Genomic DNA, 25443 nt, shown 5'->3' on the forward strand with positions numbered 1-25443 from the left:
ATTTATTTGTGCAACTTGTTTGGCTCTTTTTTTTTTGTTTGTTTGTCTGTGTATAACCCCCTTTTGTCCAGCCTATGACAGGGGCACATGAACAAAAGATTGAATAACAAACCACAGATTTGATTTAAATTGTCATCACTCAGGTTATTAATGGTGAGAAGTAGCCAGTACTTTTATCCAAGGACTGTAGTTCAATTTTAAGTACTTGTACTTGTTGAGTACTCCCCGCATAATGACTGAAAGGACTTACTGCAGAGAGCGTTAACATGCACACTCACTTGTTTTTGTTTGTTTGTTTGTTTGCGCCACTATTAAAGAGTCACCAAACTGACTTTTGTTGTTTTTAACAACAAAAATTAAGATTGCATATATCATATCTATTTTTTCTGCTACTTTATACTTCCACTCCACTACTTTTGAGAGACGAATGTTGTGTTTTTCACTCCACTTGAACTTTAACAACTAGTTACTTTGCAGATTCATATATATATATATATATATATATATATATATATACACCTCATTGTTTAACACAGGAAAAGTAACCTGTGTAATACAGAGCTGTCACACTGTCACACTCCTCAGGCTTTGCCATGCTCTATTTTGTGTCTCATGCTTCCACATAAATATGACATGTGGTGCAGAAAACAAATCAAACAGGGCTGTGCATTTACTTCCATCTAGGACTGAAAATATATCAGCTGTATAATGACGCTATTGTTTTTGTTCATGTTGTTCAGAGATGTTTGCGAATATTCTGGTGTATATTAGTTTATATAATTTAGGCCCGGCACTGCATCATCAGCATACAGTACTTTAAAATTATAAGTAATCAAAAGTTGCATTGTGTTTGTGTAGTAATGAAGGGTGAGCTGCTGTGGGCCAATTATATTTAAATGCACTACCAGTTGATGCTAATACATTAAATGGTTTTAGCCTTAATTTTTTTTTCTGTCTCAAATTTCAACACATCCTCTCACAAAATAAAAAAAACCAAAAGTGCTAAAATGACATAATTTCATTTAATCTATATGATGATGTAAAAGTTCCACATTAATCTTTGTTGATAATCCATTTATTTAATCAATTCAATGTGTAAAAAAAGTCAAGTTAATGCTAAAGTTAAGTTTCACTGTCATTTCTGTTCAGCGGCAACACAGTCAGTCATCAGTCAGCAGCCTTATAATGTCACTATGATAAAAGTAAATTACTGTTACAGTTTAGAAAGACACATTATGAGAAGTTCAATCAATGTAAACACTCACAGAACATAAATCAACCTTCAACAAACCTAATATTACTAAAACTACACAAGTGGTATCAGAGGCTGTGCCATTGATATTTTACATGATACTTTTTATTATATGTTTACATGAGGTTTTACCTCCAGTTTGAGTGGCAGCCTGTATAAGCTCAGTCAACACATTTATATTACATCACATGTTATCGACACACATTTTACAACTTGAAATGTTTGTTTTTGAGCAAAATACAGTAAAATATGTTATAATCTTTGCATATACAATGGAAACGCCCGCCTTTTCTTTTTTTACCTTTATCTTTTTTTTTTCTTTTTTAGTTGTACCTCCTCCCTTCCTCACTCCAGCATAAACAAGGACAACAAAATATCTATTTATCCCTTCTGCATTTATTTTCTGGTCAGTTTTTTGCTGGTGTTTATGCAGAGATGCCGTGGACCCTGTAAGGCAGCAGGCTGGTCACAGGGTAGATGGGAGGAGGGTTGGACTCAGAGCAACGAGTCGATGATGAAGGAAAACTCTGCGAGGCAGCTGTTCCTTCTGCTGCAGGGAAATACATCGAGGCCCCCTGAAAGAGCAGGACAAAGGTTTTTGTAGCTCAATCTGGGTTCTTACTTTAGTATTTTTTTAACACTCGTGTTGTCCTTGGGGTCACTCTGACCCCAAATGAAATCTTTTGCCATCAAAATGTATTTTTTTATACTTACGTAAACAAGGTCTATTGGATGTGTGGTAATGGGTTGGACTGAGGTAAGACTAAAGGTGTAACACAGAATTGATCGACAATTTATATAATATGCGTTAAATAAAAGTCAAAACAGGGCAGGGTCAGAATGACCCCAGCAGACAAAAGGTGTATGGCAATCGAGAGGACATTAAAGGCCACTCAGAATGAAATTATAGACAAATTTTACAATCACCCAAATTGAAAAAAAGAGCTGACATCTGTTACTCACAATTAGAGGCAATTTTGCCCAAATGTCTTTTGTTAATTAAAACATAGCTTTCTTGTCTTGTTGCAGAGACAAGGATAAGACAGAACTGGGAAATATCTGGCGTTTTCAGTTTTGTGTGTTTCAGTCTGCATGTGGGATTCCAATGAGTTTGAAAAACGTTTTGAATAAAAGGCTGAAAATATGCCAAAAACATAATATGACTGTTGCGGGTTCCACTATTCTAATCTGCAGGATGTAAATGTGAGAATCCTTCAGTAGATTAAACAATAGATAAATGTTAATGCCTATTATTTTGAGATGCAACATCAGAAAAAAGCAATTCATAAAATCTCACATCCCATGTCTTAGCTTTTTCAAGACTTTTGTCAGATATATTTGAGACATTTTAATACTGTTGGATAAATGAATTCAATGCCTTTTAAGACTTTTTAAGGATCTGCGGGATCCCTGTATATTTAGTCCATCCATCCATCCATCCATTTTGATCCACTTATCCTGTCATTGGGTCGTGGGAGCAGCAGGCTGAGCAACGTATTCTGACCATTTTCCAGCTCTTCCTGGCAATCCCAAGATATTCTCAGTCCAGATGATAAATGTAATCCCTCTAGTGTGTTCTGAGTCTGCCTCTGGGCCTCCTACTAGTATGACGTGCCAGGAAAACTTCTAACTAACGGGAGGCACCCAGGAGGCATCCTGATAAGATGCCTCGAACCACCTAAACTCCTCTCTTTAGACCCAAAGTAGCAGCTCTACTTTAAACTCCCTTCAGATGTCTGAGCTCCTCTCCCATTCTCCAATACTCAGCTCAGTTACTCTACAGAGGAAGCTAATTTCTGCGGCTTGTATCTGCAAGCTCAAGTTTTTGGTAACAGCCATAGGTGAGGGTTGGGAGGTAGATAGACCGTCTTATTGAGAGCTTTCTCTTCACCATAGCGGTCTGGCACAAAGCCTGCATCACCACTGGCACCGCACTTAACCGCCTGTCCATCTCACGCTCCAGTTTCCCCTCACTCATGAATGACAGCCAGAGACACTTGAACCTCTTTGCTTGGGCCAGCAACTCTCTCCCAAACCAGAGAGGCAATCCACCATTTTCCAGCAGAGAACCATGGCCTCAGATTTGGATGTGCTGACTCGCATCCCAACCACTTCACACTCGGCTGAAAACCACACCAGTGCGTGCTGGAGGTCACTGTCTGATGATGCCAACAGAAACATATCATTTGCAAAGAGCCGAAATTTGTCCCCAAACAGGACACTCTCCTCCACCCCGTGTTTTCCAACAAAGACATATTAATATATGGACTGTCAAATCAATTATGTATAATCTATTTCAAATTTCCAAACTTCTGAACACACCAAGTTCACAAGATCTTTACAAGCCTTCACCCACATCTCACTGATGTTTTAGATCAAAATTGAACTTTCCCACGGTTCCTTCGATATGTCTCTACTGATGTGAATTCCAGTAAGCAGCCTTTCTGAGGATTATAAAAGTCCGTTTTATTGTTCTGATGAAATTACAGCGTTCCTGGTGGCTTTATCATAAAGACTGAAATGCCACAACCAAATATGTTGATCAGATGTGGGTTGTCGACTGTGGAGACCTCAACGGTCTTTTTCCACAAACACTGTGGAAAAAAGCAGATTTTAGTTCTCTGACACCCTGTGGAGATTTCATTTAATTTTGTTTTTCTTCCATTCATAGTTTCTCACTTAAACAAAAAATCCGTGTCCTCAACATCCAACAATAACAACAAAATAAATTTCCCACTTCATTTAACATGCATAAAGTGTGTTTCTACATACATAATCATTTGGCAACACTTGTGGTTTTGTGGCTTGTGTGTATGATGGTAATTTGAATCCAGCATGGGAAAGGTGGACCACATCACTATAAAGAAAAACCTCCACCAAAGAGAGTTCATTCATCACTTGTGACCCACTCTCAGGGTGTTATGGTGTATTTATCTACAGAGACTCTACCTCTCTGCCTGTATTTTCTTATTTTCTTCTCATTTTAGAGCGGGTAGGAGCAGCACGCATCCAGGAGAAAGCTTCGAAAATCGCAGACATAGTGCTGAAAAAATGCAATGTGAAAACATCTCTATAGTAACAAACTTTGCGCAGATAAAAGCCAGTGAAGTGAAGGTCACAAATTTTGGGTGACATAAACAGGAGAAAAAACACATTTTTGAGTGGAAGGGGGCTTAAATGACAGTTATCCATAAACAGTATCAATAATAGCTTCAAGGCCTCCATTGTGTACATCGGATTGTGGCCCTCTTCCCTTTTGTAATGCTGCACCACTTTTTCCGGCACATTTAACACCAAAATGAGGGGTTTTTGAGTGTCCTGCAGCCAAACACATGAGCCTGCTCGTCCAAATGTTGTAATCCAGAACTCGTGGTCCAAAACTCCACAGGCCTTCTCTGAAAATTTGGAGTGCTTTGCTCTGTTTTGAGGCGAAAATGCTGTTATTGATGTTTAATGGATAGATGGTGGATGGAAATGGGAACGTTAGGGACGACTGCATGACTGAAAGATGGTTAGTCTCAAAGGCAGAGACACACAGAGAGAGACAAAAAAGAAAGACAAATTAGGCCAAACACATTAATACTGTATGAAGGGTAGCTCGTATGCGTGTGTGTGTGTGTGTGTATGTGTGTGTTGCCTGCACACTGACTGGGTGGAGCTGGTGGACTGTGTGTGTGTTGGCGTCCATCAGTAGTGGAGCTGTCGGGGAGGAAGATGCTGTAATCTGAGAGGGCTCCGTCACAGGGCTCCTACTCCTCTGTCACACACAAACAGAAACACAAACAAAAGTGCACACACACACACACACACACACACACACACACACACACACACGTTGTTGACACTGTGCTCTGGTTTTTAAGGTGCACACATGTAAAAAGTAAAAATGTTAACTGTTAGAGAAGAAATGATAAAGATGGTCCAATGAAGAGCGCTCTCTGATTACATTTTTTGATGGAAAGTCTGCGGCACAGACAGTGTGCAAGGGTTATCTTGGTTACATATCAGATGTCTCACCTCCAACACGAAGGCCAATCTGAATACATATATGTGATCCTATAACTTGGAAAACTGAAAACTGAACAGAGACGACTGTAATCTGCAAAATCATTTCAGTCAGAGACACTTATGTCAAGGCCCTGACTTATCATAGTGAGTAGTTATTCAGTTAGATTTGGCAGAAAAGGCTCTGGATTCTGCTGGAAAATATAATTCCTCCTTAATCAACTCTGTCTCATGAAAATTTACTTTTGCATAATACTAAATTGCTTTCATATTAATGTGGTGTTGACAAAGAAAGTGCAGGACTGTGGCACCAGAATCCTGGGTTTGCGTCCAAACCTCTGTCTGCGTTTAGGAAACAAAAGCACTTTGGTTAAGGTTAGGGAAAGATCGTGATTTTGGATGTTAATAAAAAACAATAATAATAAAAGAATAATGCTGTAATCACAAGTGGATAGTGTATTGCCTATTTTAATCTAAAAAAAAAAAAGAAATATGTTGTCAGTGAACATTTACTGATACGTTCAGTATCAACACTTTTGCGACTTGCCTGGAACTTTAATAGGGAACAATTCCTCATTATGTTAATAGAGAACATAATATGCGTCATTCCTTTTACCTCAAAAACGTATTTGAACGAACACACATGAAAACTCGATTTTCAGATCTTAGGCATTTTTTTGTAACATTTAATGCTAATGACTATAAAAAGCCACTATTACAGTATTAAATCTTTAAAAAAAAACATCCAGTTGTTCTCTATTGCACAATGTAGTTAAGCAATGAGCCATGAGACGTCGGGCTTGTAGTGACTTAAGAACAACTATGGGGCAAAAAATGTAGCACTTGAGACAGAGTTTTCACCGCCATCCCATATAAAAGGCAGACAATGTTTTTTGGCACCAAAAAACTTTTAATGGGGTGTTATAGAAGTAGGGCCATAAGCAGGAGTAAGTGTAAAGAAGGTGGTATTTATTAACATTGAGTGCAATGCAGCCTTAACCCTGGCAGGCAGTATTGTGTCAGAGTAGTGTCGGGCTTGACTTATTTTACATTAAAATAAATTGATCAAAGTGTTTGCTCACACAGGCTTATTCTTTTTAAATGTTTTGTATTTTAATTGTGTTGGCACTTTATACTTGCTATTGTACCATTTACTTTAGGAGGAAAAAATTCTGTAATAAAGTAAGGAAGTCTTATTTTACTTTTTATTTTAGCTTCAGGGTTCAACAACCAAAAGAGCGCAGCTACCAAGGTAGCACTTAACTTTTCCAGCTGTTGACACCCCTACCAACCCCTACTGTAATTCCCTATTAATAGGATATTTTAGCTTCAGGGTTCAACAACCAAAAGAGCGCAGCCACCAAGGTAGCGCTTCACTTTTCCAGATGTTGACACCCCTACGAACCCCTATTCTAAACCCCTATTAATAATATATCTTAGCTTCAGGGTTCAACAACCAAAAGAGCGCAGCTACCAAGGTGGCGCTTCACTTTTCCAGTTGTTGACACCCCTACGAACCCCTATTCTAAACCCCTATTAATAATATATTTTAGCTTCTGGGTTCAACAACCAAAAGAGCGCAGCTACCAAAGTAGCACTTCACTTTTCCAGTTGTTGACAATCAAACCAACCCCTATTGTAGGCCCCTATTAATGAGATATTTTAGCTTCAGGGTTCAACAACCAAAAGAGCGCAGCTACCAAGGTGGCGCTTCACTTTTCCAGTTGTTGACACTCCTACCAACCCCTATTGTAAGCCTCTATTAATATGATATTTTAGCTTCAGGGTTCAACAACCAAAAGAGCGCAGCCACCAAGGTAGCACTTCACTTTTCCAGATGTTGACAATCAAACCAACCCCTATTGTAAGCCCCTATTAATGAGATATTTTAGCTTCAGGGTTCAACAACCAAAAGAGCGCAGCTACCAAGGTAGCACTTCACTTTTCCAGATGTTGACAGTCAAACCAACCCCTATTGTAAGCCTCTATTAATATGATATTTTAGCTTCAGGGTTCAACAACCAAAAGAGCGCAGCCACCAAGGTAGTGCTTCACTTTTCCAGATGTTGACAATCAAACCAACCCCTATTGTAAGCCTCTATTAATATGATATTTTAGCTTCAGGGTTCAACAAACCAAAAGAGCGCAGCTACCAAGGTAGCACTTCACTTTTCCAGATGTTGACACCCCTACGAACCCCTATTCTAAACCCCTATTAATAATATATTTTAGCTTCAGGGTTCAACAACCAAAAGAGCGCAGCTACCAAGGTGGCGCTTCACTTTTCCAGTTGTTGACACTCCTACCAACCCCTATTGTAAGCCTCTATTAATATGATATTTTAGCTTCAGGGTTCAACAACCAAAAGAGCGCAGCCACCAAGGTAGCACTTCACTTTTCCAGATGTTGACAATCAAACCAACCCCTATTGTAAGCCCCTATTAATGAGATATTTTAGCTTCAGGGTTCAACAACCAAAAGAGCGCAGCTACCAAGGTAGCACTTCACTTTTCCAGATGTTGACAATCAAACCAACCCCTATTGTAAGCCCCTATTAATGAGATATTTTAGCTTCAGGGTTCAACAACCAAAAGAGCGCAGCTACCAAGGTAGCACTTCACTTTTCCAGATGTTGACAGTCAAACCAACCCCTATTGTAAGCCTCTATTAATATGATATTTTAGCTTCAGGGTTCAACAACCAAAAGAGCGCAGCCACCAAGGTAGTGCTTCACTTTTCCAGATGTTGACAATCAAACCAACCCCTATTGTAAGCCTCTATTAATATGATATTTTAGCTTCAGGGTTCAACAAACCAAAAGAGCGCAGCTACCAAGGTAGCACTTCACTTTTCCAGATGTTGACAATCAAACCAACCCCTATTGTAGGCCCCTATTAATGAGATATTTTAGCTTCAGGGTTCAACAACCAAAACAGAGCAGCTACCAAGGTAGCACTTCACTTTTCCAGATGTTGACACTCCTACCAACCCCTATTGTAAGCCCCTATTAAAAGGGTGGGGTGCAGGGTCTTTTACATGTCTGTGCTCAGGGGCCCAAAATGATAATAACCTATTCATGCTGTGTGGGCTTACAAATATCAGATGACCCTCTGCTAAAGTCTGCTCTCTGACTGTGTGTGCACAGACTGTGGGACACAGATATAGAATGCTGGGGAGTTTCATAGCTGTGATGTCACACTCAGGCCTTTATGATGAAACGATGATGAAATGTGTTCTAATCCCGCCCAGACAGTCAGGGGCGTATCCATGGAGATTTCAGCACAGACTATCCCTGAAATCTGATTAGCCACCCCAGGTGCCACCCCACTATAACTGACTATCTTGAATTTCTGTAATAAAATACAGAAGCGTTATTTACTTTACCTTTGTGTGGTGTAATTCTGATTGGTAGGTCTATTTATCATTTAAACTCAAACATAAACAGGAATGTAAGACACTACAATGTTAGTAATTAAAGTAGGTATGAGGAGAGGAGACATAAATTGTAAATTAAAGCTATGCTGACACGCAGCACCCATATTTCATGCATAAGTTAGTGCCCCACTTGGGTCACCCCCAAAAAATAGTACTGCAATATTTTTGTGTGGCAATATCATATCGTTACAGGGACACCAAGTATTAATTTTTTAATATATTAATCATTATATCACAAACACAAATTAAACTTTTGGTAGCCCACCAGAATAATGAAACCAATTTCTTTTTCAGTCTGCAGTGGTGACAGTGGTGTTGAAACTGTGATGAATCTGCTTTGGTTGTGTTGTATGTTTTTGTATGTGTTCTCTCGCTCTCCCTACCCTTTCTGTTCTCCATTTGTTTGTTTGGTTATTAAGATCCCCATTAGCTTCTGTTTTAAACAGTAGCTACTCTTCCTGGGCTCTCCATTCATTTACAAGATTATATAAATAAACATAACATTCATCCTTACAGTTTGACTAAACAAAATACACCAATACAACACACAATAACAAGAAAAAGTAGATAGATAGCTCAAAGTCGATGTCATATCTTCAAGACCATCAAAAGTATATATCATAGAAAGTCTTCTACACTATTCCTTGTGTAAATAAGGTTCATAATTGGTGATCCTTACAGTATCCACCACTGCCATCTTTACCAAAAGGTTGGCTGGCCTCATTTGGCCAGGAGGTGTGACCAACATTGGTTTTTATTCATCTATAAAACTTTGAAACCAATGCTTCCTTCCTATATTTCATCCCTCTTAATTCTAAAGTCACATAATCTGGGTACTCGGTCACAGAGTAGCTTGTTACTTCACGTTCCCCAAATCAGAACTGAACTCTGAAAAATGACATTGTCTTACGGTGCACCTTATACATGAAATAATCTGCAAAGGAACTTAAATTTGGACAATTATAATCTCTACACCATACCATGTTGATTTTTCTGCATTTCTATTTTTAGCTATTTTCATTGCAATTATTGTTTGTTGCTTTGTATGATTCAGTTTTGTTTCTTTTGATTGCTTATGTTTTAAATGCGTTGTCTCCCTCAATGATTTCCCGAGTCTTAAATAAAGGTTTGAATGAATGAATGAAATCAATACAATCATAACTTTTTGTGAAAAGGTATTGTATTACTTTCAGAAAGCAAAACTTGGTAATGAATTCAAATGCCACATTTGCTCAATAACACACTGTCCTCTGTATTAAACTAGCTCTACAGAGAGACAACAGAAAACGACTCTCTGATGACTGTCGAGTAGAGTAATGATGTATGTCTGGAAAAAAAGGCAGCTGGCTACAAAGTATTTCTGCAGTAATGCAGCCTACTCATACTCTTTTTCTATGGGCAGCGAAGAACTATGCGAGCTGTTTTGTTCTCTGCTACTTGCAGCTCATTCAAATTAGTTCCTGTTGTGTTGGGCCAAATAACTGAACAAAAATGTTACTGTGATAATACTAATGCCTGGACTTCTATGTCTCCTGCAGGGCATGTGTGTGGCAGGAGGTGTGGCTGGCTCCTCCAGCAGCAGCAGCAGACGAGGCACACCTGTCTCCACCCAGCTCATCAACCTGCCTATAAAAGCCTCGTCTTCACTTCACTACTTTGCCAACTCAAACTCCTAGATGTTGTTTTAAAAGTAATGTTACACAAAGTTAAAGTAGAAAATTGTATACTTAGAAGTACAGCATTCAAATGCGCCTGGGAGATGCCCCCGCAGTAATGGCTACTTGTTTACTTCCACTACTTTGCCAGATTCATTTTTAGATCCTAAAAACTGAAGATAATAATTCAACCAAGCCTAAAAATAATAGACAAACATTAAGTCTGACTAGATTCAAGTCCCCTTTCCTGCATAAAAGTCCTGTGTTTCACACACTCAACCACTATGTCATACTTCTGTCACATCCTGGCTCTTACGCCGGACAAAAAAATTAAAGAAACATTACAAACACTACTGACTAACAAAGTTATTTATTAACTAAAAGTAATCCAAATAAGTCAAGAAGTCAGTAGTGTACGGGGAGGATGAGTGAGAATTTGCAGTATGGGTGTTGTGCTGTAAAAACAAGGAAAGAGGACACAAAAAACACAAAGCAAAGAGGTGTTTTGAGGAGGTCTGCCAACATAAATTGACTCGTGTGCATGGAGCACACCGGCCTCAGGTGCATCCAATGCCACTGATTGCACTCAAACTGGAATAAGAAAACACAGCAGAGGGGCCTTCACACGCTCCCCATGGACTGGGTCCCTCTTTATACTACATCACTGGACTTTCTGGCAGTACAGTTGGGTGTTTTTTCATGTAAATTTACCACTTTAATCTTAGAAAATATCCAGATTGGCTAGCTCTAACCATGACATCTTTGCCTTAATTCCAATAGTGTGTTCACACTGAGCACAATGCGAGTGTTTCACACGGCGAGTTTGCACGCAAAGTCAATGCAAAGATAGATGCAAATTAACACTGACACTGTGTCACGAGATCTAGTTGAGATTCTCCTCACGCTACAGAGATTCAGAAATGAAGGATAAACTATGTCGTTGTCTGTGGACACACAAAGCTTAAATAAATAAACCTGGGAAAGAAATTTATTTATTTAATTGGGTGGTTAAGTAAATTATGGTTGTTTGTACACCAGGTGTAAATATATTGGAAATTTGTTGAAATAATATATGAGTTAAAAGACAAAAAGTGAAAAAGGGGTAGGGATATTTATGTTTTATATCTACCTACTCCTTTTTGGATTCTGTACATTTGTTTTGCTTGTGTGTTTATAACATGTTTTATTTTTTGGTTGTAAATAAATTAATTAATTCATTTAAACCTTTACACAAAATCCCAGCTGCTGTAGCTTGATTTCATTCACTTAATAACTAGAAATATATCACGTAACATCTGAATAAATCAAGCTGTGATGCAGGAAGTCTGAACTCAAATTAAGGGGGCTGCTTCATGAAATTTTCACACACCATTAGGTGCATTTGTAACCGGTGCATACAGTTAATGAACAGCCATCCTAATTGGCTCATTTAACTGATGCAGCACACAGCCTTCCCTGCAAAACCTCTGATACATTAGGACCTCAGAGTTGTTCTGGTCTCCGTATGGGTGGCCTCTCTGTAGTGTGTCTCAACATCTCCCCAGGGGTCGATTAAGTGTTTTGTAATCTTAAATCCAAAACTGCTGGAAACTGTAAATCTATAAATGACACAATCTGTTAGTTTCCCTATCTTTTATGTAATGTATTGCAGACAGACAGGGAAAGAAAACATGAAACATCTGCAATCTGTAAATTTAGCAATGTAAATAAATCTTGTCTCGTAGGTATGTACAGATCCTACAGATATGGAAACTTCCTGGACTCTAATATTAAAAGTCTCCCCCAGCAGAAACATCTTCCGTCACACATGAAAATTTATCGACAGTATATAAACACCATAAACACAAAAATGCGGGGTGTGAAATGTGGGAGAAAAATTAAGTGATGGATGATTTAAGAGTTGAATCATGTTAAATTTAAGAACATGAGGAGGAAAATCCTAATAAATTCCCAGGGTGAGAACTATTACAGTTCAGTGAGTTTAATCCTTAAATTGTTGCGGACAATATTATTTATAAAAGGAGCACGATCATGCAACTTCAGACAGAAGGATGGAGGCTGTGTGGTCTGTTGGCAGTCATCTCCTGCAGCACTCCAGATCATTTAGGCCAGATCGGATGGATCACTGGCAGCATAAAGCTCAATGAGCGCTCCATAGCTGACAAAAATATAAAATCAGTAGTGTTTAAAAGAAGTATATCACTGCTGGAAAGATAGACTTTTTTATTTACTTTTTTATAAAATTGAGCTATCTATACGGCAGAAAGACGCAAATTCCTTTGAAACTGGTGCTACATGACCTGAGAAAACACAGAGAAAGGACTGAGGCATTCACTTTTGCTCAAGAGGTAGAAAGCCTACAACTACCAGAATGCATTGTGCCTCACCAGACCAATAAACAATCCTGCTGGTGGGTGACGTAATGTGAGCTCAGAGGTTTTTCCCATCAGAAACAATATAGTGGCGACAGGTAACAAACAATTGGGAAAGTTAAATAGTAAGCTAAAATATGTTTCAAAAAAAATTTGTAAGCAAAGTATAGGCAACGCTGTGATAGAATTTTGGTTTATTTTTTGATCAGTGCTGTTTCGTTTTACCGTTTTATCTCAGTTTGGTCTGAGTTTTAAACAGAGAGAGAAAGAGGCCAGTATCTCACTCAAACAGAGACCATACTGAGATCAAGAACAATCTATGGTCCACGCAAAGGCCACAAATTACCTGCATTGTTGTTATACAAAGCAGCGTTTGTTTCATCCGTTCTGCGCTACTGTAGAACAACATGGTGGACTCCCGTATGTATATAATATAATCATTCTAAGGTAAAAAAAAAAAAAAACCCACAATGATTCCACAGTTTTAAACTCATAAAATCACAATAAATTAATATTCTATTTAAGTTCTGCAAGTATGCCGCCCTAAATCCTCCACACATGACTTTTAAAGCCAAATGGGCTTCTAAATATTTCAAAGGACGTGTTTGACCTTGTGTATTTCCATTTTTCCAAAGAGACCATAAAAACATGACAGGACCAAAAGATGCTTGTTTTAAAATACCAGTTGAGAGCTATGGGTAACACACACACATCACTTGCTTTGTCTCCTTTGAGGTTCAGAGAATCTATTTATCAAACATGTATCTTACCTTATCACTTATCATCTCTGTACTGATTTATTAACAAAGTGGCGATCTTTCTCAAGACATTTAAAATACCACCTAACCTTCTAACATCTCCGTAAAACTGAGTTATGCTCACTTTGCTTCTATTTCACCTCTCTTCTTTATCTGCTATCTGAGTCATGATATTCAGAGATTAAGCTAAACTGTTATTAGGCACTTTTTAAATACACAGTAAAACAGGCTGGAACCTCCTGCTAACAAATATGCTATGCAGCCAGACTCAGGCAAAGCACTTAGTTTACTTTTGTATGAATGAATTAAGTCAAGGGATTTGCAGTAAAACTGAATATTTGAAGTACGACCTCAGACGAGAGGTTTCTTTGTCTGCTCTGTATAAAGGCTTTGTTGCTGTGTAACTTCTCTGAAAACAAACCTCAGGGCTCTCCTGAACCCACTGCTCCACTTATGTTTTCACTTTCATTTTCATGTAGAGTTTGTGGTACAATCGCAACAACACTATTGAGTTCCGCTATTGATTTTGTGTTCTGTAATCAGGGCGTCCTTGCAAAAGAGAAATTGCTCTCAATGACCTTTCCCTGTTTAAATAAAGGTTGAATAAAGGTTCAGGCTTTACGCTGTGTTAGGGGGTTATCAATTTTCACTGTTATGGCAGGCTTTGTGCAACAGGTCTTCTATGTGGTGCGGCTGGCTGGATGTGATCTGCCATTTGACTGTCACTTCAATTTGATCCGTGGCTCAAAAAAGAAACGGACCCTGTCTCCTACACGTCATGCAGAGTTCAACGTGACAGTAAAATGAGCAACAAGCGTCCAAGAAATCTGAAAGAGTGTACGTGACTGATTTCTGATTCATTTGTTCAGCCATGTCTAATTATAATCATACACAAGTAATTTCAAAAACAGAAAATATGTTTTTGAGGGAAACCAAAAATGTTGATACTGAACATATAGGCCAAATATCCACTATCATTCTATTTCATCTGTTTTCCACCAACATAGGCAGTCTTGTACTATACTACTCAGTGGTAGAGGATGTTTTTTTTAATTAACTTTTTTATTGACGGTTAACCAAAATTCTAATCTTACTCTAATCTTTACCAAAGTGCTTTTGTTGTCTGGACCTGTTGTCTCAGTCTCAGTACTTTATGTCTGCCATGCTCAACCACGTTATTGCATAAATGTCCTGTTTTATTAATTCAAAGAAATGTCATCTCTGACAATAATCAAGGCAGAGATTATGTTGCCACCGCAACAAAATTGTGAATGTAATTTAGTAACATACAAACATAATGTTTATGAGACAGGGTTAAATTGTGGGGTTTTCCGTGTTTGTAAAACTGAGAGGTGAAAAAACAACACCAAAGGACAGAAAGATTGCTTTTGCTACAGTGCGTAAGAAAATAAGCATTTGGCAATGAGGTCAGCACAAAGCTGCATTTAGGTAAAACTGTTACCTGTGGCCTATCGACAGCTTTAAAGTTTAAACAAAGTTTGTGAAACTTGTGAATTTTTGTTAATTGTGTTTTTTCTTTAAAATGCAATTGAAAGGAATTTTAAAAAATGCTTAAGGACACAGATAAACCAAACCAACATCAAAGTGGTGACGAAGGCCTACTGTTGCACACAAACAATAACAAATGTGTACAAACTATATCTGAAGAACTCATTGGCTAAAAAAATAATCTTACCTAATATAACTAGTTTATTAAATCTGAAGCCTTGACTTTTAACGTGACTTTAACCGTTTGTTTGCTTTTCTCGCTTCTCTTTCTCTTTTCGCCCAATCCTCAACGGGCTCCATGGGTTTAGACACTGAATCAACACACTGAATCGGACAAAAAAAAGCTGTCTGGTGCCAATGGCACGAAAACAAAACTGCAGTGACAGACATCCACAAATGGCTTTTCATAGATCGACAACCGACTATCAGCTTAGTGTGTCAGAGCCCTCACATTTACACAAATAAACTCCCCTTCACCTTAGAGCTTCTGAGTGGGGCCTTTTTTTGTTATTTACTCTTAATCAAGCTTACATGTACCAAAATTACCACATTTACACAATATGGACCTTTGTAAGTACCTCTCAGTGTGTGTCTTACCACGTCCTTGATGCTGCCCAGCACCGCTGTAGTGAGGATGCCTGTGAATGAGGCCACGAGGTTTAGGCCAGTGAGCACCCAAATTAAAATGTACAGCGTGAACACTTCCTCACAGCTTTGCACACCGACAAACTCATAGTAGTTGCTGAGGTAGCCACCGCTGCAAAACAAAACAACAGCTTATTCATTATACATGATTTTTAATTTGTTGGACTAGAAAATTAATTAATTTTGGTGACAGTTGTCAAATGGTAATTAGGATATTTGTCATTGACTCACTTGGCGCAGTCATACAGGTCACAACAGTAGCAGGTCCCACTTCGTACTGTCATGCTACAAGTCTCCGTTGGACTCCAACAAGACACCTGAGAGAGAAATGCAAGTTCAGAATCTGTTCACCTGCAAATACGACACAGACAGGTCTAGTTAAAGCTGTCCTGGAAACCGTTGGTACATCTTTACTCACAGAGGTGTAGAAGTTCTCATAGACGTAACTGCCACCGCTGCTGTAATACTGGCATCTATGCGCTTTCAGTGGACGCATGTCCTGTCAAAAATTAATTCACTATATGAGGACATATAATCATCAGCAGGATTTAAAAACAACACCAATCCAACTTTATAGAGAATAACTGTAAGATGTTAAAAAACAAAATATAATGAATGTGTCTGTCTGTACAGAGCGACAAAAGCACATTTGAATTAAAAGCGCTGAGTTTCCAAAACTCCCTTTTAACACAATAATGTTTATTGTTCTTTTAAACTGGTGAAATAAGGTTCTTAACCCTGGAAATGTTTTCTCTAGTAAAAACTCATTGTAATCATGTGTGGCTTTTTGATTCTGGTTTGGTTTATTGACAGCATTTTGACATATTTTATGAAATACAACATTTAAAACTTTAAACAACCCGGACGTAACTTCTATCACTGTCGTGCTGTGGGAGGTGTGTGGTTTGATTTGGATCAACGTTGACGTTAACTGCAAAACTGAGGAAAACCTTTCCCATCTGTAGAGTGGTGGAGGGATGACATATTTTTGTAGACCAACCAGGAAGTTAGCGTTGCATTGATTCCCTTATGGGATTTTTTAATGGGATTTTCAATTATCGCTAAAAATAAGCTCTGTGACGAACACAAGTTTATAAGACTTACAGGTTCAGGATGATAATGTTCACAGATGAACGCCACTTTTGTGTGTTTTGAAGCATAAATGAAATCGCTATAAGTAAAAAGCTTAGGCTATACACCGCTACATTGTGGTCTCACGACCTAGATGTCACAACTACAAACACTGTAGAAACACATTAAAACACAATCAAAAACTATTATAAACAGATAAATCTACAAGTTTGAGTGCGAGTCTGTAAAGCTGTAAAGGTGGACAAGTGAGTTTAATGAGTTTCTGTGTCCGGTGTGATGTCGTCTGGCGTCCCCGACAAACACTGTAGTCCCATTTAGCCACTTGTTAGCAACCGCCTTTTTTAAGACGAGTAAAACCTTAAAAGTATTTTATGTTGCAGAAATAAACGTCTTAATATCTTTACCCTGTGTTAACCACAGACCACATTTAAGGTATTTTACTGAAAACCCATTCAAAAACCCCATAGACTTTAAGAAGAGGGAACCGGAAGTGCAAAAAGGACTTCTGCGTTTTAGGACTCATTACTTCACCCCACTCTATTGTAACACCGGTGGAAATACACACTTTTTCTGTTGATTATGATTCTCCTTCTGTGGGAAGTGTTGCACTATTCTGGTCAATGATGTTGTCTGTGGCGTCTTTGTGTTATGGAACCTCCTTTAACATGAGATGGTACTGTACATCTGAAGGCGTTAATTTTAAAACTACATTGTATGAATAATACAGTACTTTTGATCCAACATTTCACCCTTGGTGCAATAAAGTACATGAACAGAAGAACAGAAAAGAGTAAGTACTAAATATAAGATGAGAAGATCAATAACAATCTCCCGTTTGTGCACTAATTATAAAAACTACAACCAGCAGCCAGTTAATTTAACATATCATAAACACTGGAAACAGCTTGTCAGGTGCTTTTAAAATGTAACAGCATCCACTGACCAGAGCCTCTAAAACTTACTAATTAACAATTTGTTTAAAAAAAGAAGTGTAAAAACCACAAATTGTGTTGGGTTTCAGTGCCAGATTATTTCTTAGCCAAGCACAGTAATTCCTGGAGTTTCCACTGGTAACATGAAATGTCAAAGTATTTCGTTAAATCATTACAGTCAAAATGTGGATGATTAAAAAGCAGACGAGGACAAGAATGCATTGCTGTTAAAACCACTTATAAATTTGGTTACTTATAAAGAAGGAGTCTCCTCTGATTGAGCTCATCAAAATTGAATTAATCTGTCTTTTATTTAGAGGTTGGAAGCAGGAATGAAACTTTGCTTTGTTAACCTGTTTGAACTGTATTTTTTTACTGAGCTGGGCACAACTTCACGTCCTCCCTCAACGCTTCTATACATATGGTGCAGTTCAGCATGTTTGTTTTCTCACATTAGGCTTTCACAACTACTAATTTACTTGGTCAAAAACAAAACAAGCTAAGCGGATGAATGTTATAAACACTGAGCTGTAACTTGTGGGAACTCTTTTCATGGACAAAATTGTGTCAATATTGCCAACAGAGCAATGTTGGCACCCACTGTGGACCGAGAGGCTCACAGTCAGCCAGCACAGTGGTTTGTTTTTGCTGTACAGTCTCCTATTACTGCTTTGTTTCATCATCCAGTCCAATCAAAACTGGAGTCATCGTATACGCATGAAGTGCAGGTAACTCACCATGTTAAAGACAATACAGACGCCATCAATCACCAGGCACAGAAAAGAGGTGATGATCCCAAAGCTGAGGAATACAATCGCAGCCGTCAGCTGGAGGAGGAACGAAGAAAGAGCTTAAATAAGAGAATTTCCACATAAAGATAAATAACTAGTGTTATTTGATTATAATGAGAGCATAGTTTGACAGGAATGCAGATTATTATTGATTTTTTTTTCTTTCCAACTGATAAACGTTTTGCATGCCAGTCACAGCAGTAACTGTTTTGAAAATATGCTTCTAGTTTTCATTTGTTTGAGCCTCGCTGTGAAGTTATTTGGTTTCTTTACAGGGCAGCTTGTTCAAAAAATAGCTATAGTTTTTACAGCATTTTTTTTTTAACTCTAACCGATGAGAGTATTTCTTTAATATACTTTTTTACATTTAAAGCTGTATTTGGTAACTTTTACAACTTTTTGTCATATTTCCTTAATCTGCCACTACGTCCACATGGCAGCACACGAGACAGATAATCTGTGAAAATAACATGCTTCTGATGGCAACACACCATGTAAATAAAAAAACAACCAATCAGAGCTGCAGAGTCACTAAACCAGCTGTCAATCATGTTGCTGTTTATTAAGATTCAGTTACTACATTGCCTATTTGTCAAATCAGATGTTTTCAGAAACAGCTTTAAAAATGAGTTTCTTGGTCTGGTGTTTGGCCCTTTGCTTGACTGTTTCTAACATTCACAAACTCTCTGCCTGGTTTGACAGTTTGACTGCAGTTCATGAGCAGTGATTGACAGCTGAAATAGAGACTTCTTGGCTCTGATTGGTTGTTTTCTGGGTGTCCAGTAAATACCATTAGAGGAAGCAGGAGGAGGAGTGACATGATTTTTTTTTCATCTGTCTTATAGGCTAATTCTTTTACCAGGTTTGGACTGGCCATTGGGAAATTCTGAAAAAGGCCAGATGAACTGCCACCATGTCAAAGAAAAAAACTGCTGGAAAAAAAAAGAAAAAACATAGACAATCTTGCTGCAGCCCACTTTGTGTTGGGACAGATCATCTGATTAGAGATTAAATGGACCCAAAACGTTCAATAGCCTACTTATACAGCCCGTTCTCATTCCAAAGTCATCAAATGCTGTCACTTGTGCAGTGATTGCAGCGCAAGATCCTGATGCCAAAAGCCACCTTTTGCTACCGCAGCATACGTGGATGGGCGGCGACATCTGAGAACAAGGGGGTTTCCACATGATACACTGTTGGATGACTTCGGGTTGAAACACTGCTGATGATGACGTAATAGGAACATGAAGGTCTCTATAGGGTGGGCGGGAGGGGAGGTGAATGGATCAAACAAACCCCCGGTCTTTCATGCGGGAGTCCGGTGTTTGCTTCCCATTTGAATGTATTGGTTTTTTTTTACACCTTATCATTATGCCCCTTTTGCCTGAATCAAAGCATCAGTACCAGCATGTGCTTTTGTTGCCTAAACATAACCGTGTGCTTGTGTTGACATTAAGGTAGCGGCACCTTTTTGAGTCAATAGCAGATGCAGAAGGATACTTAGAGTGTAATGTACGATGTCCGCTAAATGTCCGCTGCAAAGAGGCAACATGTGACAAGTTGGGGCGTAATTGTGTGGGTAAGGCCGGTGCAGTGGTGCTGGCTGTCGTCACCTCCCCACACCCCTTCAAGTGCATCGGTCTGTCAGTGTCAGGTTATGACACATTTGAATAATGACAATAATGACTATCTTTGATTACACTATTATGAAAATATTCACATTTAGTAATCATCAGTTTGTAGGGGCTTCCTACCTTTTCTGTACCGGCTCCTGTTTACTTTTAATTTTACGTATTTGTGAGTGTATGTATGTTTTGTGCCATTGTGTGTATATCATATCTTTTATAATATATACATAATTTATAATTTGCAAACAAGTCAAATAAAATATGCGGTTACTATTAGTTTGTGCCTGTGTGCTTTTATTTGTGCTTGTGCTCATGTTAATTAATGTGCGTTGCCTCATTAAACAAAATAAAGATTAAGAACATTTCAATATTTATGACCAATTTGGTCCAGATATTTCAATTAATATTTGTAAAACTTTTTTTTTTCCATTGCAGCAAACTGTCAGTTAAGTGTAGTCCAACAAAAAGGAGGAGAAAGTCCTGCACACACGGGCTGCTGAAAAACTGATATCAGTCTCAGAGCAGAAATATTTCTAAAACAGGTCTTCTTTGTTTTTACTGCAAATTTTCCAAATCATAATCATAATATTATTCATGCCTATTTGAGGGCAAACACAACTGTATTCGCACTGTGTAATGTATAGGTGCTGAGTGTGCTGTGTCTAAACAGACTCCTTCATTCCTGCTCTCCATTAATCACAATCTCTACTCGTCACATCCTAGAAATATATTACACGTGAAAGGCACATATGAAAACTGAAAATTACACTATCAAACATTATTTTGTACTAAATTAGTTTCCTGTGTGCTCCAAGGTTCTTATCATAAAAACCATCTCAACAGTGAATTGGATAAAAGCACGACAGCAAATCCAGCCACAACCGGCTCTTTCCAAGAATTTTCAGAACCTGTCCACAAATGCCCTTATGTCCACTCTTGAAAAGCATGATCTACTCTTTTCTAACATTTTTGGCATAACTCCTGGTTTAATGGCAGTGATGGATGGCGGGTTGGAACAGGGGGTCAAAGAGATCATAACAAGAATCGTCCGCTGGGGTTCCTGAGCAGCCAGACCCAATAAAGAAAGTACACGCTGTTGATACGGTGCCCATAAAGACTAGAAATCTGTATATGTCATATATTGGCTTAGAAGTTTAAACATTTTACTGTTCTGCAACATGAAGCCAAAGCAGATTTATTGTCATTTTATTTTTACACTGATCAACAGAGAACTATATTATGTATTGCTACAATACAGACTCATCTGGTTAAACCAATTGGTGACAGAGGTGATCTCCATTTAACTAACTGAAATATGTGACTTCTCAACTGGCAGCACCTGTAATGATTGAGGTGTGAATATTGACACTAACATTAATTTTTGATTTCATTTCATGCATATTTTTTCACATTGTAGAGATCTGTTTTCAATTTCACATAAAATGCCATTTTCTGTTGATCAGTGAAATAAAAAAGTACAGAAAGGTATGTTATCGGCTCACACATCAGATCAGTAAATATTTGACCTGCACATGACATCTGATACGAGGAAAAACAATTTGGAATAACATTATTATAGCGGGCAAGCACAATTACTTCAGCAGCATACACAGTTCTTTGTTTAACAAATCAGATTGCCTAATTTCCAGTTAACATACTGTAAACACCAGACAATAGTACTCACCATCATAAGCTTATGTACCTCTTTAAACACAAATACACAAATACTTGCTATATTCTACACAATAAATGCCAGGCGTTGGATTATCTTTGTGCAATAGCTGTCTGTTTGTTTGATTTAATAAACAGTGCATTTATTAATACTCATGTAATGTAACTACTGTTGCCTGTATAACTGCACACGTGCACATGTGTGCTCTACTGCACACAGTTACAGGTTATGCAGGTCACGGTGATACTGGGGCAGATTTATGGCTCCTTTACTAACTGATGTGATTGCCAAATGGGATTCTATCTTGGATAATGTTGGCTTGGGTTGTTGGAGTGTAAAATAATATATCTGTAGTTTCTGTAAACCACAATTTACGGGACATTTTCAGCCATGTTTGTGGAGACAAAAAGACAGTATTTAAAGCCAAAACATGATGTTTTCCTCATCCTAAGAAAGCTGTTTTTGTGCCTGCACGTAACTAACGCAAAATTAAATTGAAGATCAAAAGTGATGTAAAGTTAACATATCTGCGGTTTGCAGAAACGGCCAAATCTAACATTTATTCTGGTGACTGGGCTGTGTAAACTAAAATTATAGAGCAGAAAATAGCTATAAACGATAGATTTCACACTAACATTATCAGGCATCCATGCAATGAAATGATAGGATGTGCAAGTCATAATTTGAGCTTTTTTGATGTAACCTCCAAAATAATGAAGTTACTAATATTAAAAACATGGTAATATCCATTCATTACACACTTTTTTTAAAAAAAAAACACCACCCTCTCCTCAAGCTCTTTGAATGCAGAGTATTGCTTTTATTAAAGCCATATGCACACTGTTGTCTAAAATCACAACCTTTTTACTGTTTTATATCGTGACTTTACTCCCTGTTTTTAGTGTCTGTCCTCTAACTGCCAACCAGGATTAATATAATGGTCTTCCACAAATATTGAGACATTTTAAAGAGTGAAGGCTGAGACATGACATGAGAAGAGCAGAAAAAAAGGAGAATTGCATTCTCCTTAATGGTACACTTTAAAAGTCCGAGTTGTCACAGTGGGTGGTCACATGACGTATGTTGCATGTTGCAGAGCAGCACTGCTGGTCACCGTGCTAACGCATAAACTATTGGCCAAAAAACACTATCTTTTGGCAGGTCGCGGTTTGGGTGTGTACAGGGAAAACAAAGGAAGAATTATGACAGAGGATGTAGGTGTGTGAGGAGAATTTACCAGCTGTTTGCGGTTTTCTTCCAGGCAGAGTCCCAGAAGTCCCAGGAAGGATCCAAGGGTCAGCTGTAAAGAACATAACATAATGACCACAGTAATCGTTATCCAAAATAAAGAAATATGGTTAATTTTCATAAGAACTGTGATACTTTGTTATGATTTGGTTCTCTTCCAAGGAAAAAGCTCAGCAAGGTATTAGCACTTTTAACAGCTATTAAAGTGGCTCTTGTGGAGGTCTGCAGTATGTTTTATAGTGCATGCTGTTGCAAAGGGTGATCGAAATATGAAAGAATGATGCAATAACTGCATGGCTCAAATCTCTAGAAACTGACTCTGGTGGGTACAATTAAGGATAAGTTTGACATCCAGGAGACCCTTTTTTTCTGTGGCTTTACAAGAAAAAGAAAACTTGAATGCCAGCCACTGTTGGACAAGCGTGCGTGAATTTCTCACTGAAGCAAAGAACTGTCACCAGTTTAATGGCCTACCTAAAATGATTTCCGTTTCAAACAAATGTTTATTGGAAGGCCGCAACAAGTGAAGCTAAACGTTTGGCATTGTAGCTTGAATTTCATAATGGATATCACATGCTGGACAGATTTTTTATATGGGACCTCCATCTGATTTCCTTGTAGCTGCAAAGTTATAAACCCAATCTGTCATCTCGCTGTATCTGAAAAAATAAATCATGTTGTGGAATCTGAAGAGAGACAAATAAAAACCTTACAATAACTCCAGAGATGTAGCCAGAAACATTCAGGCTCTCTGTTCGTGTCGTCGTGTAGACTCCCAGCACCACCAGCAGCAGAGACAGACTGAGCATGCCCAGTACCAACCACAGCGCTCTCCTGACCCTCACCATTATCTCTGCCAACAAGACGAGCAAGAAACATGTCATATAGGATGAGTAAAACTCAGTAACTCAATAAAACTCAATAAACTAAGCTGCCAGTCTGCATATTTCTAGTTTAAGGTCGACAAACATACCTAATTTAGTTTGATTTAATTCAATTCAAACTAATTTAATTCTAAAAAAAAAAAAAAAAAAAGATCCAAACCCTGTGTCTCCAGTTTGTTCAGTTCAAATGTCATGAGTGTTTCTTTGATGCAACTAACAAATGGCATCTTTACTGCTCTGTGTGGAGAAATATTGCTTTAATATTTAAGTAATACTGTAAAAGATAAAATACCATACAGTTACATGTCATCAGTATTTTCTCAGTATTGAATATCAAAGTCACACTGGTCATTTTAAAGTGTCGACCCAAATACGACACTCTAACGTACACATGCAGTCCTCTGATTATTATTTTTAAATAGTAAGAATACAAACTGACACAAAAATAGTTCAGTCCTCTGTACTCCAATCATGGACACAATCATCAAGCTGCACATCATTGAAATGTTTTATTGTAAAACTATTCAGCAGTCAGGGACACAGGAAACAAATTACACAAGTAATGATGGCAACAATTAGCTTTTATAACAAAAAGTGTGTGCCCCATATTAAAAAATACACCTGTCTGTATATACTGTAAAATATGTCACCTGATACTTGGATATTCTTTATTTAAAAACTCTTAAGGAAAGGATAATACTACAGCATAAACAAATACTCAGTTACAAGAAGTCCTGCATTTACGTAAAAGTACAAGTAGCCTATTAGCAAAAAAAAAAAATTAAAATTAAAGGTAGTCATTATACAAAAAGACTATGTCCAGAAAATTGTTTATTATGTTAGTCTACCAGATCATAATAATGGTGCATTACTGTGTAAACATCACTTACGTTGCAGCTGGTAAAGGTGAGTCTAATTTCAACTAATTTATTTAATGCTGGGTAGCTTCATTTATAACAATATATATATATATAATTTGATTCATTCATTCATTCATATTATTAATCTAAATGTGCAAAAAAAGGTCAAATTTACCTTCAAAATGTAGTGAAGTATTAGGTTTAACCATTTGAAACCTGAGAAAATTGGCATGATTTATTTTAAAAACATGGGAAGAAGAACAGAAGAACAGAAAAAAAATCATTGTAAATTACCTGTTGCAGGTCTCTTTGGCGTTGGTTTGTCCCGGCTTGTCGCTCCCTGCATCCTTGCAGTCATGATAGATCTACTCTCAGTCTGTTCAGCTTACAAACCCCTCTCTCACAAGCAGTGTGAATCTTGAGTTGCACTGGCATCTAGCCTACTATGTATTTGAACATCAGTGCAGCTCCATGTGTACAGCTCCAGCCCCTGATGCATTCAAGGGCGGTCGGAAATGTGAGCACTACTGTCAAAACACTTCTTAAAACATAGGACCTGCAACACCAAGTCAGTGATGTTTCCAGTTTCCAGGGTGGCATGAAGTTTGGGGCAGCATAGTTTTAATTTAGCATTTTTGTCTTCACTACCCACACCTACTTTCATTACTAACACAACAGTGTCTTACAGTCCTGTTTATAGTTTAG

General features: G+C 38.0%; 1 protein-coding gene across 1 annotated transcript; it reads right to left on the reverse strand.

Moving 5' to 3' along the window:
- Positions 1–1040: 1040 nt before the first annotated feature.
- LOC121942747 (transmembrane protein 255B) lies at positions 1041–25317 on the reverse strand. The gene is made up of 9 exons (XM_042485990.2): positions 25033–25317; positions 23708–23847; positions 22984–23046; positions 18393–18482; positions 16050–16130; positions 15863–15948; positions 15584–15743; positions 4902–5009; positions 1041–1827 (listed from the first exon to the last, which is right to left on the reverse strand). Exons 1-9 carry the CDS (start codon positions 25094–25096, stop codon positions 1678–1680), a joined length of 942 nt encoding a protein of 313 aa, XP_042341924.1. The 5' UTR covers positions 25097–25317; the 3' UTR covers positions 1041–1677.
- Positions 25318–25443: the final 126 nt, after the last annotated feature.

The sequence above is a fragment of the Plectropomus leopardus genome, chromosome 6 (genome assembly GCF_026936395.1).
Source record: "Plectropomus leopardus strain MGB_pleo_1.0 chromosome 6, ASM2693639v1, whole genome shotgun sequence".
Taxonomy (NCBI): domain Eukaryota; kingdom Metazoa; phylum Chordata; class Actinopteri; order Perciformes; family Serranidae; genus Plectropomus; species Plectropomus leopardus.